General features: G+C 46.9%; 1 protein-coding gene across 2 annotated transcripts; it reads right to left on the bottom strand.

Moving 5' to 3' along the window:
* Positions 1-1015: 1015 nt before the first annotated feature.
* CABLES2 (Cdk5 and Abl enzyme substrate 2) lies at positions 1016-21272 on the bottom strand. Of its 2 annotated transcripts, XM_088529084.1 has the most exons (10): positions 20851-21272; positions 8354-8425; positions 8090-8182; positions 7666-7743; positions 5935-6043; positions 5085-5250; positions 4247-4350; positions 3757-3863; positions 2263-2467; positions 1016-1858 (listed from the first exon to the last, which is right to left on the bottom strand). In XM_088529084.1, the coding sequence occupies exons 1-10, from the start codon at positions 21255-21257 to the stop codon at positions 1718-1720; spliced, it is 1482 nt and encodes a 493-aa protein (XP_088385210.1). In that variant the 5' UTR covers positions 21258-21272; the 3' UTR covers positions 1016-1717. The 2 variants fall into 2 exon arrangements, with proteins under 2 accessions (XP_088385210.1, XP_088385202.1); XM_088529076.1 differs by lacking the exon at positions 8354-8425 and having other exon boundaries at positions 20851-21257.
* Between the last annotated feature and the right edge of the window lie 721 nt (positions 21273-21993).

Genomic DNA, 21993 nt, shown 5'->3' on the forward strand with positions numbered 1-21993 from the left:
CAAGCATATTAAACTTTACACAAATACCTTAAGTTACATACACAGAGTTGAACACAGTTACAAAAGATTTGAGAGTCACTGTAGTTATATGAAAAATACATTTTGAGCCTTTCTTAAAAGAGGAAGGGGCTCCAATAAAGTTTGCTGCAATTCTAATGAAGCCAGGTTAGCTTCAGGGAAAAGACAGCTGAAGAACAGTTTCAGCTTTATCTACAATAAACATTGAATACATGGAACAGGAATTTACATTATTTTACATATTTGAGAGCAGGTATCCTTACCTCAGTACGAGGTCTACTATTTCATTCAGGAGTCAAACTTAAATTACAGATTTTCTACCATAACATCCAAGCATCAGTTTTGTTCCTTGCAAACAGACACAGTTACTCCAGTAATAATATTGCTTACGAAAAGAAAACCAAGAGTCAATATAAGTGGAACCTTTTGTGGTAGCTGAATTGACCCCCAGTCTGAATATTTTAAAAATACATGAAGGAATAGGCAATGGCCACAGTTATTTAACCTCTGCATAAGCATCAGAGTGCTGCTGGACACCAGCAGTTGAGTGGCTGTTCAGATATACAACAAATGCCAATTTCATGAGGACCACCGCAGTGACACAATGCTTGGAAGAACAAAGTTAAAATTAAAAAATGTAGCATTTTAACTATTGAGTGAACTGTTTCATTGGCCGAGCTCGGCAGCCGTAACTGCTGACTTAAAAATTTGTTTAGAGCACACAAGATCATACATGACAGTCATGCTAAAAAGGTACTCATTACAGACTGCAGAACACTGAAATAAAATCATAAATGATACATTTGACTAAGTTGCTTTTTATCAAATGCTCATTTGCCACGGAAGAGTGAATTAGGATGGTACTTTGATGTACCTACCTTGTTCAATATGTGTAATTTCATGACAAATTTTCCATCTTTTTAAAATAAAATGTGTATTATTAAGATTATAGTTAAATAATTTGAAACAGAGTTATCTTCAGTCTTGCTCCTTACAGATCTATAGTATTCCATAGATGCCCTGTGTATCATTAGTGCAGATATATTGGAATTTTTTTCCCTATATGCAAGGCCAATGCAGGTAAAGAATAAATGGCTATATAAATTCAGGAGTCTCCACTAAACAACATAACTAACTTAAAAAGTACTGGTTCCAGACCAGACAGTTTTAGGCACATCTTTAAAAAAATAAAGTATGCATTTCATTAATGTTGCAGTGTGAGAAGATTCTTAGAAAGATCTGAACTTTATGATGTGCTGGAATGGAAGTGATGCTTCCTTTAGTTTCAAGGAAGCAAATAAAGGCCTTAAACAAACAAACAAACAAACAAAAAATACAAAGCAAAACCAACCCCCCCACAATACCATAGAATTCTTCATAGGGAAGAACAGTTTTAGTAAAACTGAAAAGATAAATAAGGAATAATCAGTGGCTGTGACAGCCAACTGGTGAATATTTGTGCTTTAAATGTCCAAAAGAAAATAAAGTTCAACAACTCTTTCCGTACCATCTCTCAGACTCAGCATACAGACCCATAACGCCCACCCTGACAGTCTAAAAAATGCCGCAGGCTTCAAACCAGCCGTAGCCACAAGGGCACGTGGGATCTGCGGCACAGGAAGGCCGGGGCGAGCGCAGCAGCAGCGTCCGGGGATGCTCGTCCCAGAGCTGCCGGCTCGGAGCCGGGCCGGAGCTTTGGTTAGGACTGTTGCGTGAGCCGTCTGTAATGAGGTAAAACCTGGTTTTCAGGAAGATAGAGAGCCAGTTCCAAAGCTACGAGCACGGTGAATTCGAAACCAATGAGATCTCTTCGGTTGAACCTGAATCTCTCTTCTAGTTTCTACAATAGTAAAAATAAAAGAGAGGGAGAGAAACAATCAGTTATCCACAAGACACCAACATGCTGTTAGATTAAGTGAGTATAAAATAGGACTAAGTGCTGTGTGATCAGGGCTTCACCAGCCAATCAACTTGGCTGTGACACCCACACAGCAGTTACCCTTTCTCACACAAACATACATGGATTAAAAAGTAAGCTCATTGCAGGATCACTATGACATGGGAGTGTATCAGCCACATACCATTTAACAATAATAATAATAATAATAATAATCCTAATGAGATTTTGACTGATAGTTAAATGCAAGCATGCTATACTGAAAGCCTTGTCTTTAATCTTCATCTTGTACAACATAATAAAGACAAGGCCCTGACAACACTTGAAACAAACCTGGTGGTACTTACATCTATAAGGTGTTTGACTTCGTGTTTCCTGAGGTCACTGCTTATCTTGGCTGCGAGCAAAACACAAGCCCCAGCGCACAGTTTGCGGTTCTGTTTGTTGAGTTTGCCTTGGAGAACAAGCTTCTCAAAATAAACATAAGCCATGGACACAGTAACTGGCTCCAGGCTGCACTCCTCACTCAGGTTCCGCATCTCTCTCTTTAAGCTGTAGACAGAGAAAACCACAAAAAAAAACCCTGTCAAAAAACCCCTGTCAAACACAATGTTTTTTATGAAATGCATTAGGAACTCTACAGCCTGGGAACTATGAGCACACAGGCAAGGCTGCTCTTTGGAAAACTGATGAGTATCATCTTAACTGGAGTGGAAGCTGGCAGCGAGCTGGACGCGGTGCTGAGCGAACCCGTCTGACAGTATCCGTGGTGGCAGAGCGCTCCCGTCTACCCAGGGCCACCGCGCCTCAGGTGCCTCGTTGACACCTGCCTGCTGCTGTGCAGTTCCCTCTGAGCTCCCCAACCCACCTGCAATTCATATCGTAAGCCTGAATCACCTTGGCCTCTGCAGTGTCACTTGAGAGCTGTGTGGATCACACAGCTACACAAGACCCGTTTCCTACAAACCACCTAAAGGAACCAGGACCGAGCGGGCAGGGAGGCTGGTTACATATTTCCTGCAGTGCTGAGCCCTTCTTTCCAGCACAAAAGGAACCTGGCAGGGGACAGGTGCTACCCTCTGTCACTGTCACTCATGCTACACATGCAAGGATCTCTCTGTAACCTACAGTCGACAAAGCAGCTATGAAGAGATGCGCAGAACGGGCTGGCAGAAAACGCAGACTCTGAGCAAGACTTCCCCTCAGAGCCAAGAGCTCTAATGATTCAGCAGAATCATGTTCTTAGCTGGCTGTTTCAGGGGTTCAGCAAGAGTGCAGCTCTCTTTAGATGCAACAGTGCATCTCACTGCTGAATAGTCAGCAGCATTGCTAGAAGACACGGAATTCTGCCTGGCACAGTCCTACCCACATGAAGCATCCTTATTTACTGAGCTCCTGGGTTCTAAAATTACTCTTTATACTATAATCATGGCAAGAGTCCATGTCCATCAGCTAGTCTTGCAATTGAAAGGGGAAAAATAGCCAAATGGTTCAGAGAGATAATCCAGTTAAGAGTGGAACTGCACTATAGTCAAACACTTAGGTTGCAAGTATCTGTTTCAAGGCCTAATGCTGATTCATTGTTAATTAGCTATTCGTACACTGCAGTTGATGAAACAATACCCTTTTAGGCTGAACTATGAGGAGACCGTTACCCTTTCACAGAATCCAAAGCATTCCTGTACAAGGCTGTCATCCTACAGTCTGCTCAACTGGCAGCAAGAGATTAGTGTTTAATCATATATACTATTAATAGATTTAGTAGTTGCTTCATGTAAGTGAAGATGAAAGCAGTTTTGTACAGTGTTAGATTTCCTCATTGCTCACTTCTTGTTTCTTACCTCCTAATTTTGCTCAGTGTTAACTTGATGTGAGGAAACTTCTCTCGAAAGGTTTCATTCATATCCTTTTTAAGGTCCGAGGGTTTCACATATTCTATGACTGTTGTCTGAAACACAGGAGACAAAATTTGTCATTGCTCAGCAGTATTGACAGCAGGCAAGCCTTTCAAGGATACTTTAAAGCAAAGACAAAACCAATTTTCATTAATCACTATTCTATATTTCTGCAATGCCCTGCTAACTAATAGCCAAGGCTGAGTTTCTGCCACAATCTTGAAGTCTTAATAACCTAGTAAATGAATGGCTATAAATAACAAATAGGAACATGGACTTGAAGGCCATGCTGGTTCTTCACAGGCTCAATGTACAAAACCAATTGTCTGTATTTTCGTAATGAGTTCTCAAAAAAAGCCCACCATAGCTGTTTATTCTCCCCTCCCTAGGAGTAATTCCTTACAGGAGGGTCTTCAAAGGTGTGTCAGTGACTTACCATGTAAGAGGCAAAGATGAGAACCCGCTTGTGTTTCCCACAGGGCCACTGAGGATCATCCAGAAGATTTGGATCGTATTCTGTTGCTTCACCAGCTTCATTTCCTGAAGGAATAAAGAAAGCACACAGCTTTAGAAATTCTGTATTTCCTCTTAAAAAGAGCTTTCAAACAGCAAATATAAGAGTTTGCCTGTACACTGGGGTGTGCAGACACTGCAGCTACAGCCACCTGTCTGTATTCTATAAATACACCAGTCAGTTATTAGAATTATTAATAAAAAACAAATCAGAGTTTTTTACTTTTTTTTATATATATAACAGATACTTGATGTACCATTTTAGACTCGGATTCTCATAGTTCATACTCTGCAGACAGGTGCAAGAAACAGCAGCACAAAAGTGAATTCATTCACATGTACTCAAATCTTTCAGGTATGTTTGTCAGATGTGCACTTTTATAAAAGAAGTACAGATTCTTGTCATAAACTCTTTATTAAGACATTGCTGTGGCACTGGAAGGCAAGAAGAACCACCTGTCCATCAGATGTTTCTTGTTGAAAATAAAAAGTCTCAGATTTATGATGAGAAGGTTTCACTTCTTGAATTGCATAAATATAACTAGGCCAGATATCCAGAGGATGTAATGAATGTGCGCAAGTCTCCTGAGATTCATCCTTTGCACTTCATTAACAAACCTTTGCTAGGATGCGTTAAAAACAGTCTCTCTCCAACTGCAACAAATCCTTCCAAAAACGCATTTCACCAACTGCAATGTTTCTAACAAACACATTCATTTCATGCTGTGTGTGCAGGTGAGCAATCTCCGCTCAGACCTTACCTATCTCTGCTCCTGCTGGTATTGCTTTTGCTGCCACAGGTTTGTACCTTGCTGCAGGGAGGCTCCGGGAAGCACTAGTTCGGCATGCAGGAACAACACTGTGGCTGTCAGTTTTACGGACAACTAGGGCGTTGGTTGGATACAAGAATTTTGCATAGGACACAACCTTAAATAAGAAAAAACTGCAATAGTTATAAAAGGAACTTTATTAAACACTTATTTTCAGACTTTCTGAAAGTCTGAAACACTTTCTTTCAGACTAAGACTTTCTGAAACACAGACACCCTTGGAATTTCTGTTTGGTTTTGGAGACCCCTTTGTTTCTAGCAAACCTGGAAATGGGGAGAGGAGGAAAGGGAAAGAATTTGGACACAGAAAAGCCTTTCTTCCATCACTTCAGTATGGAAGAGTTGTAGGCAATTTAGATGATGGTGGAAGAGAAGGGGAGGATCACATCAACAACCTTCAGGCAGCACATAAATTTAATTGAAAATGTTACTTTTATTTCTTCACATTTCTGTTATATCTTTCACCAGTTGCCCAAGGTCCAAGAATTAAATAAAATTTCAGAAACAAATAAGGCACTCTGACAGCCTCCTGACAAGGACCATTATCACAACTCGGTCCCAACACCTCAAACTTTAAGGATTTAAATACAAACTTCCACAGCGCTGAAAGCCAGAGCTCTCACTTTATGGATGGTGAAACACAGCTTAAATTAAATGATTTGCCCCAGGGTCACATCATGCCATGGCTGGAAGAGGCTAATTTCTTTGCTCTTCCTCCCCTACTCCTGTCAGTAGTTTCATCATCAGCATTACAGATGAAGAGATGTGAAGCATTTCCTTACCTTGCCATCAGCTCCTAGCTCTACTCCTTCCAGACCAAGCACCATCTCAGTGGAGACTGAAACTCCCCCAGAAGGATGTCGTTGTTTCTGGCCGTCCATTTTCAGGTCACTAAATGCAGACAAGAGAGCGTGAGTGGAAAACGCAGCACAAGCCCAACTTCCTCCAGGATAAACCATTGTCTGCAGCCAGCACGGCAAGGTCAGCGCTCCGCTGCGTGGGAACGGGGCATCCCCTTGAGCCCATTTCCAAGCGAGCATTCGTTTTTGAACAATCCATTCACAAATGTAGAGATTAAGTGAATCATCAGATTTCATCTCATTTTGTACATCTCTACCAATACAGCTGCTAAAAGTAAACTCAGTTTTTTTACATAAAGTCTTCCTGCATAAAATCCTTCAATTTGCTACACGCTAATGCTCAAATGCTTAACACTGAGCATGAGTTATATTACTAGCTTTCCAGGATTAGAAACTTGCCTTTCAATTGCAATTTTCCAACGACTGTGCAGAAAGCTCACACTAAGAATTAGGCTTGCTAGCAGAACTCTGCTTCAGTGATAGCAGCAGGCAGCACTGTCACCTAAATTCCAGTGTAAAAAAGCAGCTTTCAGTTGAAGAACTGCATGTCCAGCTTACACACGAGCAGAATGTCACAGTGCTCAGAACGGCTCTAAAATAACTCCAGCGACCTTGCTGCTTTTCCATAAAATGAAAGAATATTTCCCCATTGACTATTTTTATAGCAAGCATATTTGAATACAATACAATTCCCACCACTAAACATCCGTTTCCTTCTGCCATACGTTATGTACAGGGCAGCAGTGACAACACAATTGTCTTGACAGAAGTGGATTGAAGTAAAATGAGTATTTTTATAGTGTACTTGTATATCACAGACCTTCACACAATCATTTTAAGAGTTCACAAGGGACTGAGCAAAGCTGCAGGAAAACCCAGCTAGCAGGTTATTTCTCACAAGTGATCTTATTTACAATTCTACAAAAAATATAGCTCAAAATAAACTAAATGCAATATTAATCAGGATAAATTGTTTGAGCTTCTCTTAGACTGCAAATACAGTGACACTCACAGCTTAGAAGAGCTGAAGGCTAACAGAGCATCTTAAATTTATTTAGATATAGTTTCATTATATTTTTCATTCATTATATTTTCAGCAATGAATGCAAACATCATTCTCGGATGCTCTGATTCAGCAGAACGATATTTGAGTCCAGATTATTCTATGAACTCTGTCAGCATCAGCAGTTAGTGCTCAAAGTGGCAAAGGGACAGGTCTGCAGTGGCAGTATGTGCAGACAGGTCATCATGCCAACAGAAGGACGTGTTTAAGGTGCAGGTTTTCCTCATTCTGCTACGCTATTGGGTCAACTACTTTAGGGGTATGGAAATACTCCTATAGTACAACAAATCACGCCACGTATTCCCGGCTGGTAACAAGGATCGTACCGGATCCTTGGGCAGGAGTCTTGAGCATGAGAAGCCTGGAGAGAAGGCTGCCCTTTTCCCGTATTCTCTCTTGAAGTTGCAATGAACATTGGGCCAATGTCCCATTTTACTTTCTGACAACAAGCTCTTGTCCATATATTTATGTGGCAAGTCGAATATTCACATGCCTCAGAACTGGGGAGCTAGAACAACCGTAGCAGTTTAAAGAAGCTCTATGGCAAACAACATCCCAGAAATTTCACAAAGCAGTTAAAGATGACTCACCCGATCCGTAAACTCTCCCCGTAAGGTAGGATAGAAAAAGCCACACACAGTGTTCGTTTAGCGCAGATTAATACTATCCTGTAAGTAGACAGGAAGACATCAGGATAAGAATTAAGGTTCAGATGTTACAAACAGCAACAAAGCAGCTTTTTATGGAACACAAACACCAGATTTCTTTTAATTTGCTCTGTAAATCACATAGATAATGCTGTGAGCTCCTCCTCAAAGAAGGATGGCAGAACCACATCAGCAGATTTCTGAAGCTACAACAAATATGAACATGCAATGCATTTAACACATATATATTTAAAATTAACAAGACCGCATAGACATCACATATATATTATCACTGATACAAAATGGCTCCTGGGGTCTGTTTTTGAGAGGACCCTACTCCACGTGAGTAAAAGTTACCAGAAGTTACCTGCTGTTCTTCGTGTCATACTGCCTCATGTTCTTGATGAAGTGCATCTTCTTCAAACTTTTGTGTCTTGGAGACCCCGAGATGTGCTTGGTTCTGCAATTATATATATAAAAAAACCCTTAAGTGCTCAAAAAAATCCTAAGAGTCATGCCAGTTTTATGATCAGATGGCATGCAGGACCTCATATATTGGCGTGGAAGAGGGTGGAGGAGGAGAGGACTGCATGCAACGAGTTAAGATTAATGCTGCTTTTGAAAAAAGTACCTTCGTACACTGGCATATTCCACTATGTCTTCTAAAAAGTCTAGAGAGCAGCGCTGGGAGATAAAACGCCTTCTGTAAAACGCACAACACCACGAAGAGTGAACAGTATTAGTTCATGGTCTCCGAGTTTAAGAACTGCAACAGATCTATGTGTTCATGCTGACGAAAGGCAGGGCTGGTTTTGGTTTGTTTGGTTTTGGAACAGTGCTGAACTGGGAGTTTCAGATTTCTGTAAGTGTAAGAACATTTTTCCTCCTCATTTCAGGACCTTTAGAGCTTTTTACTTACTTTGAATTCTGCATTTAACTAATTTAATATACTAATATCTACTAATATATACAGATATAGCTGCATGATGATGGAACATTTATATGTCCGTGTTTTCCCTTTTATATCTGTGTTTTCCCTTCATGCAGGACATGCTGTTTCTCCAGCGCTGGGAGTCAACAGTCTAAAAGTCTGTGACATTTACTCAATAAAATTGACAGATCTCTCAGAAAAACAATAGAGGAGGTTATTAGAGGAAGAAGGAGCATTCACTGCTCATGTGAAATCCCAGAATGGAACATGCAAAGAGAAGAATAGCAGGAATTATGCAAGTTAGTTAACAGTAACGAGCTATTACATTTAAGTAGAAATATGGACCTTGTCAAAATAAGATATATTAACATTGTCAAAGTCTGCTCATGCTCTGTTGGCTGATGTCTATAAATGAACCGCAAAGTCCTACAGCTGCAATCTGTGCAAGAACAGGGCATTCAGATTCAGCTGCCACCAACAAAATACTCCGTTCAGATTCTGTATTCGCTGCATTGTTTAAGCACATATTATGCTATATTTTAGCACAAGTCACATGCACCAAACTCCCAGTTCTTCTTACAGGGTCACATAGTAACCCAGTGGCTGGACAACGCTCCTGTGAATGTCCACAGCACTAGACAAAGTTGCAGTTGCAGCTTTAAGCTCTGCATATCTCATCCCTAGAAAAACATTAAATATTTTGAGAAAGAAATTGCTGCTGTTTCTAATAAATTACAGATCTGCGATAAGAGGCAGCAGCCCTCCTCCCTCGCAGCACTGCTGTGCACGCTCCCTGCTCGAGATGGTCCCGGGTCTCCGAGCACCTGCACGCACCTGGGTCTCAGGCTTGGAGCTGAGCATCCCACACGAGGCTATAGGCACAAAATCCTGCATGGGTGCAGGGAAATAAAAAAATCTGGGATAAATGAGATTCATTAATTACTAGCAGCTACAGAAAAGTCTTAATCAGTGAAAACATTTATAGCTTCACTTAAATATCAGAAAAAGCTACTGGGGATTAAGTCTGGTGTTGAAGTGCTGCACGTCAAGATTTCAGAACAGTTTAACAATCTCCTAGTCCTGGTTACTTTGCTTTCCATCCTCCTCAGCTTGAGCTGGGTAAGAAACACAGACTATTTTGTTGCCGCAGCAGCTCGCGCACCAGAGCATCGGGCACCAACAAAATCCAGCTGCTGCAGACTCCAAGTGGGCACTTGCTCGAGGGCCAGAGCAGGTGCTGGCACCTCTTTTCCTCCTTCCTGCAAGTTATTTCCTCTCTCAGAGTTATTTGGGAGCCAGCGAGCTGTGGCAGTGACACTGCACAGCACATCCCACCCAGCTGCAGGCACCAGCACACAGCACTCGCTGGGCAACTACACATTTCCCTGCCAAGCAGGTCGTTTGCTACAGGAGTATTTTCCCTTTCGTTTAAAGCTGTATCAGATCGTCCTTCTGAGTTTAAGAAGCTGGAAAAACTAGCACTTCTTATACATTGGCATAGGGGTTATTTTAACAGTGCTGTTCCACAGGCAAACTTCTGCAGTGATGTTCCTAATGTTATGCCTGCTGTTATATGCACCAATATTTATGGAAAGGTTTTCCAAAAAGACAGTCTCCAAGAACCCCTAAAACTAAATTAATTCCTCACCATACATTCACAAGAATGTAAATTATCATTTTCTTTGTGTTTTTGAGTACCTCCTGAGAACAAACACACATTTTTCTTCAACCTCCCTGAGTCTGCTTCCAATTTCAGTGCTCCTTTAAAATGTAATTTCTACCAACTGACACCCCTGTATAACCTTTCTTTTTCCCTTAAAGTAAATCTGACACTGCTTTCAGTTTCTCTACATGCTGGTCGGACTTTCTTAAGGGAAAAGCAAGAAAAGTAGAAAAGAAAAGCACCTGCAATTCAAAGAAGTTTCTGTAAACACAGGGGAGGTAACTCCTTCCAATGAACCAACACCTTTATATTGCTTGCGATTGCCTCCTGCAAACCAGGAGCTACTGAGGGAGCCTCTAAAGAACATTTCTGGCACCCCTAAGAGATGCCTTCAGTGCCCTTCTCCAATACTTCACTCTTAAAATACATTTTTGTTGTTCCTTTCAGCAAGAATGGAACGAGAAAGTTCAACAGTTTCACATCACGTGGCTTTCCACTTGGACTTGGCCTCCAAGCTGCTGCGAAAACAAAACTCCCTTCCTGCAATGCGGAGTCCCATCTCAGAGCCACGGCTACGGTTCCTCCCAGGCTGGAGGCTGCCTGAAAGCAGCCCCATCGGGGTGAGCAAGGGAAAAACGAGGCCTCCGGCACCAGCGACGGGTATAGGAAGAGCTGGACCAATTCGGAGAGCCATCCTGGTGGAGACGGTCATTTATTCTAAACAACCTCCACGTCTTCTCAGTGCTGGTTTGAGAGGGAACAACCCCTGAACCTGCTGCTCTGTAAGTGTGTATCTAAGTAAAAAACCCTGCTGCAATGAAAGGAAGATCCTGCCCATTCGCTCGAAACCACAGTGACTCATCCCCGCCGCGCCAGCAGGAAGTGTCGCTTTTAGCTACACTTAAAGCTAATATTTTCTGTCCTAAGCCAGGTTGTCACCTTGGAGCAATCCAAGGTGTTGGGCAAGACACGCTCCTCAAGTCTCTAGACACACAGAGGTCTCAAAGCCAGTCGGAGATGGTACCTTAAATAGTAAATTTGCTCAAATAAACATCTCACAGCAATCCCGCTCTGTCGCTGCCACCATCAACAAACTCTTAGGTCTCCTCAATCACATCAGTCAGAGCAACTTCTTTGTTAGACAGGGCCTTTATGGAGTAAGTTGCAAACTGAGGCTTTCTGAGGCCCCGAGCTGATTCTGCCAGCTTTAGTTGTAGTTTGTGGGCAGTCCATCCCTCGGCACCAGGAACACGGGATCCCTTTAGCAGCTGCTGGCTTCTGCCCCATGAAAAATAACGTTGAGTCACACACAGCCTGCGCTAAGCAGATTCATCTAGGATAACATTCCTCGCCTGCGCCCTGATCCACTGGAATTCAAAGGCTTATAATTAGTTTCTAGAGCCCATTTGTTGCCAAATGCTACTGAAATACTGAAACAGAACATCAAAAACCTATACGTGCACCGTAGTTACCTTGAAAACATCCTTCCCGACACCCTGCTTGGCAACTGAAAGCTAAAGCATCCAATGTTCAAGCTGCGATGAGTTTGGAGGAGCAGGGTCTAATTTCAAGCATATCCCGAGGCCAGCTCGGATGCATCCAACACCCACCGAAGCGCGAGGCTGTGAGCAACCCGCCCCAAGCAGGGATATTTCTATGCCAGTTACACAGAAGTCGTTGCTTCTACTTTTTTGGGTCAAGAAATGACTTTTGCTGTGTACCCTCTCGTTTGAGGAGCCACTAAACCAGGACCTTCCCAGAACCTCAGCATTAAAAATAGTACCCGTGTTTATACAGCTAGCCCGCGGGCGCCTTCCAGAAGACACTGCAGGCAACACGCGCACAGAGATAAGGGGCTGTCAAGGGCAGAAGCTCTGGGTCAGGCCCCGCTTATCAGTGCACAGACACGCACACACTGTCCAACACTGCTGCTCAATCTGGGGTGAGCTAAATGGGAACATTAAAAAAAGCCCTTAAATTAAAAATTGTGGTTTTGCCTCCCCCCTGTGAAGCAGCCAACCCATCCCTTTGGGATGGATTTCCCATGGAAGGGCCCAACTGCTGGTATTCCTAACTTTGGAGCTCCATCTACTTCCAGTCTGAAGCACCCTGATGAGCGTGGACAGGGAAACAGCCAGCAAACAGCAACCAAAACGATGGCCAAGCAACACGCAGGTGTCGTGGTCGGGGGCTTATGCAGCTCTTAAGTGTCCCAGGCAAACAGGACACAGCTAAGAGCAACCTATGTATAGCAGCAGTAATCCCCAAAGGGCCGGCTTGCAAACTGAAAGGAAAAAACTGGTTCAGTCACAGCAGATTAAAGAACAAGCAGCGACCTTTGTAATGACCTGCCAGGAGAAGCTTGTCCCTGTCCCAACAGGCTGCTCTGCAGATACCCCGAAGGACACGGGTGAAGCTGCAGGAATTTGCTGTAATTAGGCAGGTCACGGTAACTGCTGAGGACTGGTCATCCCTGAGCAAATGCGGAAGAGACACTCAATCTTCTCGTGCCCTCTGGCACGAGCCTTAAGCTCTTGTGCTCCGTCTGCTCCTGGGCCGCGTCACCTGCCGAGTGACAGTGTTGGCCCTCCAAGCCTTCTGGCCACCAACACTGCAGCCACGGAGCCTGCTGCCACACACAGGCTCCACTCCTGCATAATCTTCACAACCAGCAGCCCTCGTGAATCTCATTTTAACTAGCATTTCCCAAGCCTCCCGAAAGGTATTTCCATATCAATCTGTTTCCTTCAGAGGCTTCCCAGCCTTAATACCCATCCCATGATCTCCACTTGAGGTGAAAATGAGTAGTCTGGTCTTTAAATTGCAGTGGTTAATAATCTTACTTATATGCAGCTGCTGCTTCACCTTTTTGAAATGTCTCTGTTAAACCCTTCTGGTTTCTGTATTTCTGTCATAGCAAGTGAACCGACTGCAACAGGTCTCTTCCCTTCTGAGGAAGGGTTTAAGTCAGAAGTTTCCAAAAACCTCCCATCCAAATGCACTTTAAAAGCAGTGGCTTTCTTTAACCCTTTACAGAACCCCATTAAAAGCATGAAGATGTTGCCAGTGATGCTCCAGGTAGTGTCTGTGCTCCAGGGTGCTCCGGCTCCAGCGATGCTTCAGGTAGTACCAGGACACAGAAATCTGGAGACTGACCCACCATGAGCCTGGAGAACTTCATGCACCCTGGAGAAGCCCTCAGAGCCATCGGGGAAAGGATGTCACATGGAAAGGATCAGTGCTAAGGGGCTCCTATCACCCAAGCTTCCTCCTGCACCATTCCTGGTGAGGAAGGTCAGCGGCCTCTTCCTCTGCTGCACTGAGATCATCAAGGGATCAGGTGCTGCTCATGCTCTTCTGGCTGGAAACACGTTTCCATTTCTGAACTCTAAATTAACAGTTCAGCTTTGCTCTCCCAATACGGATAAGCAGTGATTTAGGATTACGCTGGCTGTAGGCTCTGGAAAATGGTCATGGGGAGGCAGAGGTTTGTGCGTGAAACCTGCTAGGACAATTCACGGCAGCGTCACCTCTCCAGGGATTATGGCACAGAATTTCCATGGGAAGCTCTGTGCCCGTTTGCTGCCATGCTCCCAACCCACATCCCACTTCCAGTGCGCCCAGCAGCCACAGGATTGAAAGCAGGAACCAAACACGGTGAGACCAGGGCTCAGAAATGCTACAATGACACAAGTGCAGGTCGCTGCCAGCCAAATGCATGGGCACCACTGACTTATTTCAGCTGGAGTCACATCCATCGCCCGCCTGCCAAAGGGAAGGATGCCACGATGCATGCACAGCCGTGCATGCACAGCCATGCATACAGTACACAGCCATGCATGCACAGCCACGGGCATCCAGCTAAAATTAGCAACAAGGCTGATATTCCCTGTCACTATTTAGCAATACAGACTGCTAATACAACAGAAGAGGTCAAGGATTTCTAATTACAACCTGAAATTAGGGGCTAAGAGAGATGGTCCCCCATTTCTCACATGGAAGAGTTTTGTTTTAATACGGCTCTCCTTTTGTAAGGTCTTTTACATGCTTCAGTATAACCGCAGCTGTCAAGAGAACAGCTGACTGATTTATTAATATAACAAGGGCAAAAAACACTTATTGGTTTGCAGAAGCACAAGTCTAGGAAGAGCCGCCAAAGGAAATCTGCACATGAAGTCCAGATCCCCGCTTCTGTTTACAACAGGAAGATATCCCTGTCAAGTTTGTTTTGTCAAGGTGTACTTTAAAGGATTAAGCTGTATAGTTTTCCTTCCTCACATGCAAGCCACCAAGCAGATATGAGCTGAGCTTCCGTCTGTGTGAGAACACTGCCATTGCAGATGAAAATAAAAATAAAGTTGAATTTTTCTCATCTGCCATTATTTAGGCAGACCAAGAGACACTGTCTTGCATTTAAGAAGAATCCCTATTTTCTTAGGAGCATCCCTTGCGTTACCACTGGATTTATAGCAACGAGCTTCCTGCTCCTCAAGAGCAGATCGAGTCCAACTCGCCAGCAGCTGCCACCTTTCAGTAATTAAAGGCAGAAGAAGTCAGAAACCACAATCATAGCAAATCCCATTCAAAATATATTGTCACAACCATATGCTCAGTGCAGCAAATCGTCTGTGCCACAAGATGCCCAGGACCAAGCCAGACGTTTCCACAGAGATGTTTTCAAGCCTGACATCCCCTGCAGAGCTGCAGTGGAGAGGGCATCCGCGCCAGCGACGCCGCTGGGCTCTGATGTTCCCCCTCCTTCCAGCCGAGCTGCTCCCTGCTCCTGGCAGCACCGTGGGCTGCATGAACGTGTGGGCCCCCGTGCAGGCCCTGGTGCTGCAATTTGCCTCGCAAGCCTCTGGCCTGGTGATTTGTTCCTAAAAAGCCAGGCTGCCAGGGTATAAATGCAAGAGCCACAGAGGGAAGCTCTCACTCTCCAAGAGTCTTTTTCAGGAAGAAATCCAAATTATTAATCTAAATTAGCATGGGAAGGACCCCTGTGCTTCAGGGCCGGTCCCAATCAGACCTCACAGGGTTAGTGAGGAGGGCAGTGCCTCGACCTCGCTTTTTATCCAACACAAGGGGCTACCCTGCACCAGAGCTGCTCCAGAGGAGCCGGGAAAAAAGAAATACAGCATTTCCCAAAAGAAAGGGAAGTAAAACAAACAGCAACGCAGCATGCAGCACATGCAATAAGCGAGAAGGAACAGAAGTGAAAGAGACTGAATTAAGTTGGAAGCGAGTGAGAAGCTCCCTATGTCTTAAAAGCCTCCAAATACTAACAAGAAAAGAAATTACTGCAGATACTCATCAGAGCGGCTGCTCTGTTATTGCTGATTCACAACCACGTATGATTAAGAACCTAATGCTGCTCAGAAACGAGCTTTGCATTCACTGCATTTCATATATCACATTGTTTTGGTGCTAAGAGTGTTTAGACAATCCGAGGATTAAATAATGCCTTCCAGTTAAGTATTACGAAAACCATATGTTGCAACAGAACTACCAAGCCAGATGTAAGATTTGCTGTGCCCAGAGCCCTCTTCTTCTACACACATCCAAACCCCGCTCCTAAAATCCCAGCTGCTTCCCGCAAGGCGAAGCTATGTGTGCTGGCCAGGACGCACCATTTTGTTGTGGGCCTTACTTAAATGAAAGCACCCAGCGTAATAAAACTCCCTTGAAGTGAAAGCTTCTCGTTTTTTCCTTGAAAGAGGGAAGAATTCAGAGCAGGTGACTAGGGGAAACCTCAGAGAAAGCTCAGGGAGGTCTTACGTAAATTCTGTCCACAATAACTGTAGCCCAAAGGTTCGGAGTTTAAAAGCTCTGCGTGTGAGGAGATAACGTGATGGCTTTTGAAGCTGAGCACCACCAACCTGCACTAGTCAGCTCCATCATCGTTATATCCTGCTCCTAAAGAACCCAAATGCTCTCAAACTGCACACTCGGCAGGAGAGCTGGTCTGCAGCTCTAAACGATCCTTTACAAGTGAGAGCAAAGGTATTTCTCCCTGTCCCCCATCCCGCCGTCAGCACAAGCGCCACGAACGCCGCTCCAAGGTGATGGTTCTTCCGAACCGGTTCCCTTCAGCCCTGACAAAACGGCTCCAGTAGCAGATCAGCAGGAGCGGGTCACGGCAGAGCAGACACCATTTGAACACCAAACATCTCGAGAAGCACTTCTGTGGCGAGCAGAGTGATGGCAAAGAGCAGTAAGAACCTCCACACTGACTCAGCCCTCCAGCTCCCAGCGCAGAGCGGCTGCTCAGCACGAAGTCTGTGACGCTGCAGGGCTAAAACGCCACCGAGACACTTCTTCACCAGCAAGATTTGTGGGAGGAGACGGGGAAAAGATAAGTATTTTAGCCTCTGAACCAAAAAAAGCTCCGTTTCAAGCCAGTACATTGAGATCCTGCAGACTTCAGAGCCAAGAGTTACATTTGAAAATAACAGTCTAATAAAACTGCTATTATTCTGACTTCATGGAAGCCTTGAAAAGTCATATTGCAAGTAAACTGCTAGAAAACAGCCACGCACTACTACATAAAGCCCTGGAAATACATTCAACCCACAGTATAGCAGCATCGGAATCGGAAAAATCGGCTCCGAAAACCCCAGGACTTGTTTCTGCTGGAAGTCTGCATCAGGACCCTGCCAATTCCTCCCAGAATTTCAGCTGCTCAGTTGTTCAGGTTTCATTCAGGGGCATTTTCCCGCTTGGCTGACAACACGTTGACTGGAGGAAGCCAGACAACATCACTTGCATTCTCCTCTGTACCTCCTTCAAGCTGGCAGCGAGGGACGGAGAGGTGAGGATGACAAACCCTTTTGGAGCCAACTGATTAGCCAGGAAGAAGACTGCAACCTTTAAAGCTGAGCTTTACTTAAAGTACTGGCTTAGAAAGTTGTTTTTTAGGTCTGAGCAGCACCCTTCAATCTATTGTTCTTGCCTGTAAAGTCAAAACCTCCAGACTCTGCTAAATACTGTTGCTTTCTGAAAGGCATTGTATGTGTTCAGGCTGCTCCAAGTGTAGCTTAGAAATAAAAACTGAGACCATTAAACATTAGATGTCATCCACCTCAACAAAATATGTGTATCAGCAGCGAAACTGTCAGTAGGACAAAACAATCTCTCAACCATCACCAGCATAAACGCCTGACCAAGCATTTCACCTGTTTTACACACAGAAAGGATTTGATCACCGCTACATCAGCAAAATTGCATCCAATTAACACTTAAAAGCAGAACTAGTCCAAAGTGCTGCTGTTATCAGCTATTGTTTAAACCCTCCCCTGCAAATGATCTAGATCAGCTCAGTCATTTCTGATTTATCAGCAAAAGCCCAGCATTCAGTTCAGTCTTTGACCACTGATCATCACGGGCTTTAAAGCAAATAATTCAGCCTCAGTGTTTGTTCCTAGGCCCAGCAACACAGGGGGAAAAATAGCTGCTCTGCGTGGCACCACGCTCCGAAGTGCACAACAAGCACTGACATTCAGGGCTGTTGTTCCCAAGCTTCGTGCTTTCGTAACCTGGCTATTTTCTGGGCTCTCTGTTGTTTGTGTTCCCAAGAAAGCGCTGCCAACTTCAGAGCCAGCTGCAGAAATTCATTAAAATCTATGAATGCCGATTTGTTCACTATTTGCTGCCTCCCTCTGCTGCTTTTTGTTAGGCTTGTTCTTTGGAAGAACAAAACAATGGGAGAAGATGGAAAAGGAGCAGGGAGGATGAACCGGGCAAGAAAGCTGGTAGAGCAGAGATTTGTAATCTGAGTCCCTGTAAACAGAGCAGCCTTTAGAAAAACGATGATTAAAGTCATTTTAGGTGTATAATGCTCAGCCAGCAGTGCATCAAAATGAGGCACTTCAAGGGCCTTCAAGGGAGCACTATGGGCACCCACGAGTTTGAAGTTTCTACCCTGCAGGGCCCAACAGCTGCAGAGCAGCCCTGAGAAACTCAACACGGCGTCACCGGTGCTCTGGATGGTACCAGGGCCCTCGTCTGCTGCTGCTGAACCAAGACCAGCTCCCCAAGGTGCAGCCGGCCCCGCGTCCCGCCGGCTTCCCACGGTCAAACAGGATCCAGGCTGTAACGAGGCTCTGCACAAAGAAACTGCTCATTCCGGGCAATTAAAGCGACCTGGGCTCACACCAAGGCTGGGACATCACCAGTCACGGCTTCGGACTCCAGCAACACTCGTCACCGAAAGCGGGTAAATCTGGGTGCTGCTCCTGCCACAGACTGGTTGAAGGGAGGTTTGTTTGTATCGCGCTGCTTTGGGATGCTTTCTGAATCTTATTTTGCAAGCACTGCACTGTACACAGAGAGATGCAGGATAACAACAACGTCCTGCGTAATGGAAACGCATCCCATGGAATCGCGCTGGGTATTTGCAAGACACGGACACACCGACACGCTGCGGGGATCGAGGGCTGCTGCCCACCGTGGGATGGGCCGTGAAACCAAACATGGAGAAGATGAAGAGCTCCAAGTCCCTCACGCTTCCCATCAGTTAAAACGCACCTTTCCAAGGCAGTCCATCCCATCCACACCAGCACCCGGCCAGACTGGTAGCAAACACTTTAGGGGAGTCTTTAACACATCTCCACCCACACCATAAAATCATCCTTTTGCCAGGAGAGAAGAATTCAGTAAGACACAGGCTCAAATTTAACATCCAAGAGACCTGACATCCAGTAATTTGTCTAGTCCCTATATTAAGCCATTCACACTTTGGGGCTCCTGCCGCAATGAATCCAACAACTTAATCATGCAAATATAAAAAATACATGCAGCTGTCTGCCTTGACATCGCAATGAGTGCTCCCTGCAACTTTTTTTGTCTTTAAAAAAAAAGAAGACATAAGCTTTTGCTCCAGACCACCTTCATTAGAGGTGCGTAAAATGACTGTGGCAACACCATGTACCCTTGGAGCCCTCTTTTTCCAAGCTGAAGAAAATCATAGTCTGTTTTATCATTACTCATGCAGAAGCCCTTTCATTCCTCTGAATATCCTCACACTTCTTGCTACCATTTAGTCCCGATTTATCATTCTTTTCAGAAGGACTGATTAGAATTATTATAGTGGAGCGTAACGGCATCTAAAATTAGATGCCAAGGAAAAAGGCCGGAAGGACACCAAACAAGAGAAAAATCCAAGGGATATATATTTATAAATGTTCTGTTTGTGTCCTATCAACTTGGCGAGGAAAGGAATGAATAATTTACATGAATTCCTTATTCAGGACAAAATCCAGCATGCCTGTGCACAGAGCACACTGTGCGCCACATGCAGAGGCTGTTCTACCAATGCAAAACTTGCCCTCAAAAGCCTGTATTAAAACAACAGTGTGAATGGCACAACACCTCGTGCTGTGTGTTTGCAGACCACACGAGTGCCCATAAGGAGCTGTGTCACAGCAATAAATGCCCAAACTATACATAACAGCGCGACCAGCGCACACAGGGCATTGAAACCACAGGCCCAATTTCATTTTCTTTAAAAACAGGGGAAAAAAAGGTCCCTTCCATTAAGGAGGTGAAACCAATAGTGGCACGAGATCATTCAGGAAGAAACCAACCTGGCAAGGGCGACTCTTAAAATACATCCTTCCTCCCAAATAGCCGCTTTGCTCTAAAATTCACTGAAGCCACCACGTAGCAGTTCCTCATCCATGAACAGGACGCGTCCCTCAGGTGGACGTGCACTGAACGGGAACACTAGTCGCCTGTGTTAGCAAAGCTTTAAAGTGCAGGAATCCTCCCTATTTGGGGGTGCCAGCAGAGCTCTGGAAGCCACTGCAGGTACCTGCGGTGCCGTCAGCCCCTCCGCACGCTCGGAAAGGCCTCGCGAAGCTGCCTGTATCCCACAGATGTGAAAGAGATGCTGCCTTCCAGCAGGCTGGAAACCTCGTGCTTCCAGGCCGACCAAAGTGCTCTGGCTGCGCATGGATCCCCTCTGAAGCCTGGCACGTCCTTCTCTGAAGTCTACTCGGAGGCGTCCTGCATTAATAATCCTCTCACAGGCCCCGTGCAAACAAGCAGCAGAAACTCAGGCAAAAGGAGCCTGCTTGGACAGCGTGAGGGCCCGTCTAGCAGCGCTGCGGCCGGCTCCATCCATCCACGGCTACCGCAGGCAGGGAGCCGCAGGAGCGGGATGCGCCAAGCCGGGAGCACCGGGCTCGCTGCAGGGTCCCGGCCGCTGCCTTATGATTGGGAAACACTCCGCAAATCCCCCTGCCTGGCACTTTGCGCTGCCGAAATATTCCTGAGCCCTCCCGATGGGCGCTCGTGCAGCTCGGGCATCCCGGGCCCCTGCGGCGGGGGCCGGGGCCTCGTCGGCGGGGCCGCCCGCTCCCACGGCCGGGCCCGCCGGGGGCGGCGCGTTCCCATGGCCGAGCGAGCCCCCGGCGCGGGCCCTGGGAAAGCGGCGGCTCCCGGGGGCGCTTCCCACGGCCCGGAACGACGCGACGGGAGGGAAGGGGGGGGGTTGGCCGGCGGGTGCCGCCCCGCGGGGAGGAGCCGCCGCACTCACCTCTGCCGCTGCACGTCGAGCGCGAAGCCGCTGCCCGGCGCGGGGCTCAGCAGCGGCGGCAGCGCGGGCGGCGGGCACAGCGGGCCGCCCAGCAGCAGCTGCGGCAGGAAGATGCCCGCGCGGGCCGGCTCCGCTTCCCCCTTGGCTCCCGCGGCGGGCGGCGGCGGCGGCGGAGGGCAGGAGAGCGGCGGCGGGAGGCGCGGCAGCGCCGCGGCCGCCTCCGCCTCCTCCGGGCCCGGCGGCGGCGGCCTCTCGGCGGGCGCGCAGGGCGGGCGGCCGTCCAGGGAGATGTTGCTGAGGAAGAAGAGCGCGGCCTGGCGCCGCCGGGAGTCGCCCCGCTTGCGCGGCGGCGGCTCGCGGGGGGGCGGCCGCCCGGGCGCGGAGCCGCACGCCGGGGCCGCGGCCATTCTCCGAATGAGCCGCGACGGCCCCGGCCGCCCGCGCGGGGCGGCGCGCGGCGCCGCCGCGCCCGCTCATTGGCCGCGACGCGCCGCCATGCAAATGAGCCAAGCGGGAGGCGCGGCGCTCATTGGCTCGGCCGGTCCTCCGCGCGAGCCCTGCCCCCTCCGCGCCGGCCGGCGCCGCGCGCCGCGGTCGTGGAGGCGGCGGCCGCGTCGCTCCGCGCGCTCTGTGGGGACCCCGCGGCCGCCCCTGGCCCGTGCCGCTCCTCTGCCCGCGACATCCCGCCCGCAGCCCCTTCCTCGCTTGCCTTGTATGTCCCACACACCCTGTATGTCCCGCCACACATCCGCGTCCCCTCAGGAACACCCGAGGCATTCCCTCAGCAACACCCATGGCGTCACCTCACAACCATCCACCGCGTCCCCTCATGAGCACCCACCATGTTCCCGCACACACACCGTGTGCCCATAAAAACACGGTCCCCTCACTGACCACTTCCCCCCACAAACACCCACAATGTCTCCCCACAAACACCCATCCTGTCCCCTCACCAACACCCGCTACTTCCCCACGCAGCACGCACCGGTGGCCTCACGTTCCCAGGGCGGCTGTTCTATCCTGGCCTACCATCCTGGGAAAGGGCCTTCGGCTGCGCCCCACAGCCACTCCAGCCTGGACACCTTCCAAGTGGTTCCGGATGCCCCGCGCTGACACTCACTCGCAGCACCCAAATCCAGCATT

The sequence above is a fragment of the Tinamus guttatus genome, unplaced genomic scaffold (assembly GCF_059628265.1).
Source record: "Tinamus guttatus ecotype Peru unplaced genomic scaffold, ASM5962826v1 Tinamus_guttatus_pri_ptg000027l, whole genome shotgun sequence".
NCBI classification, from domain to species: domain Eukaryota; kingdom Metazoa; phylum Chordata; class Aves; order Tinamiformes; family Tinamidae; genus Tinamus; species Tinamus guttatus.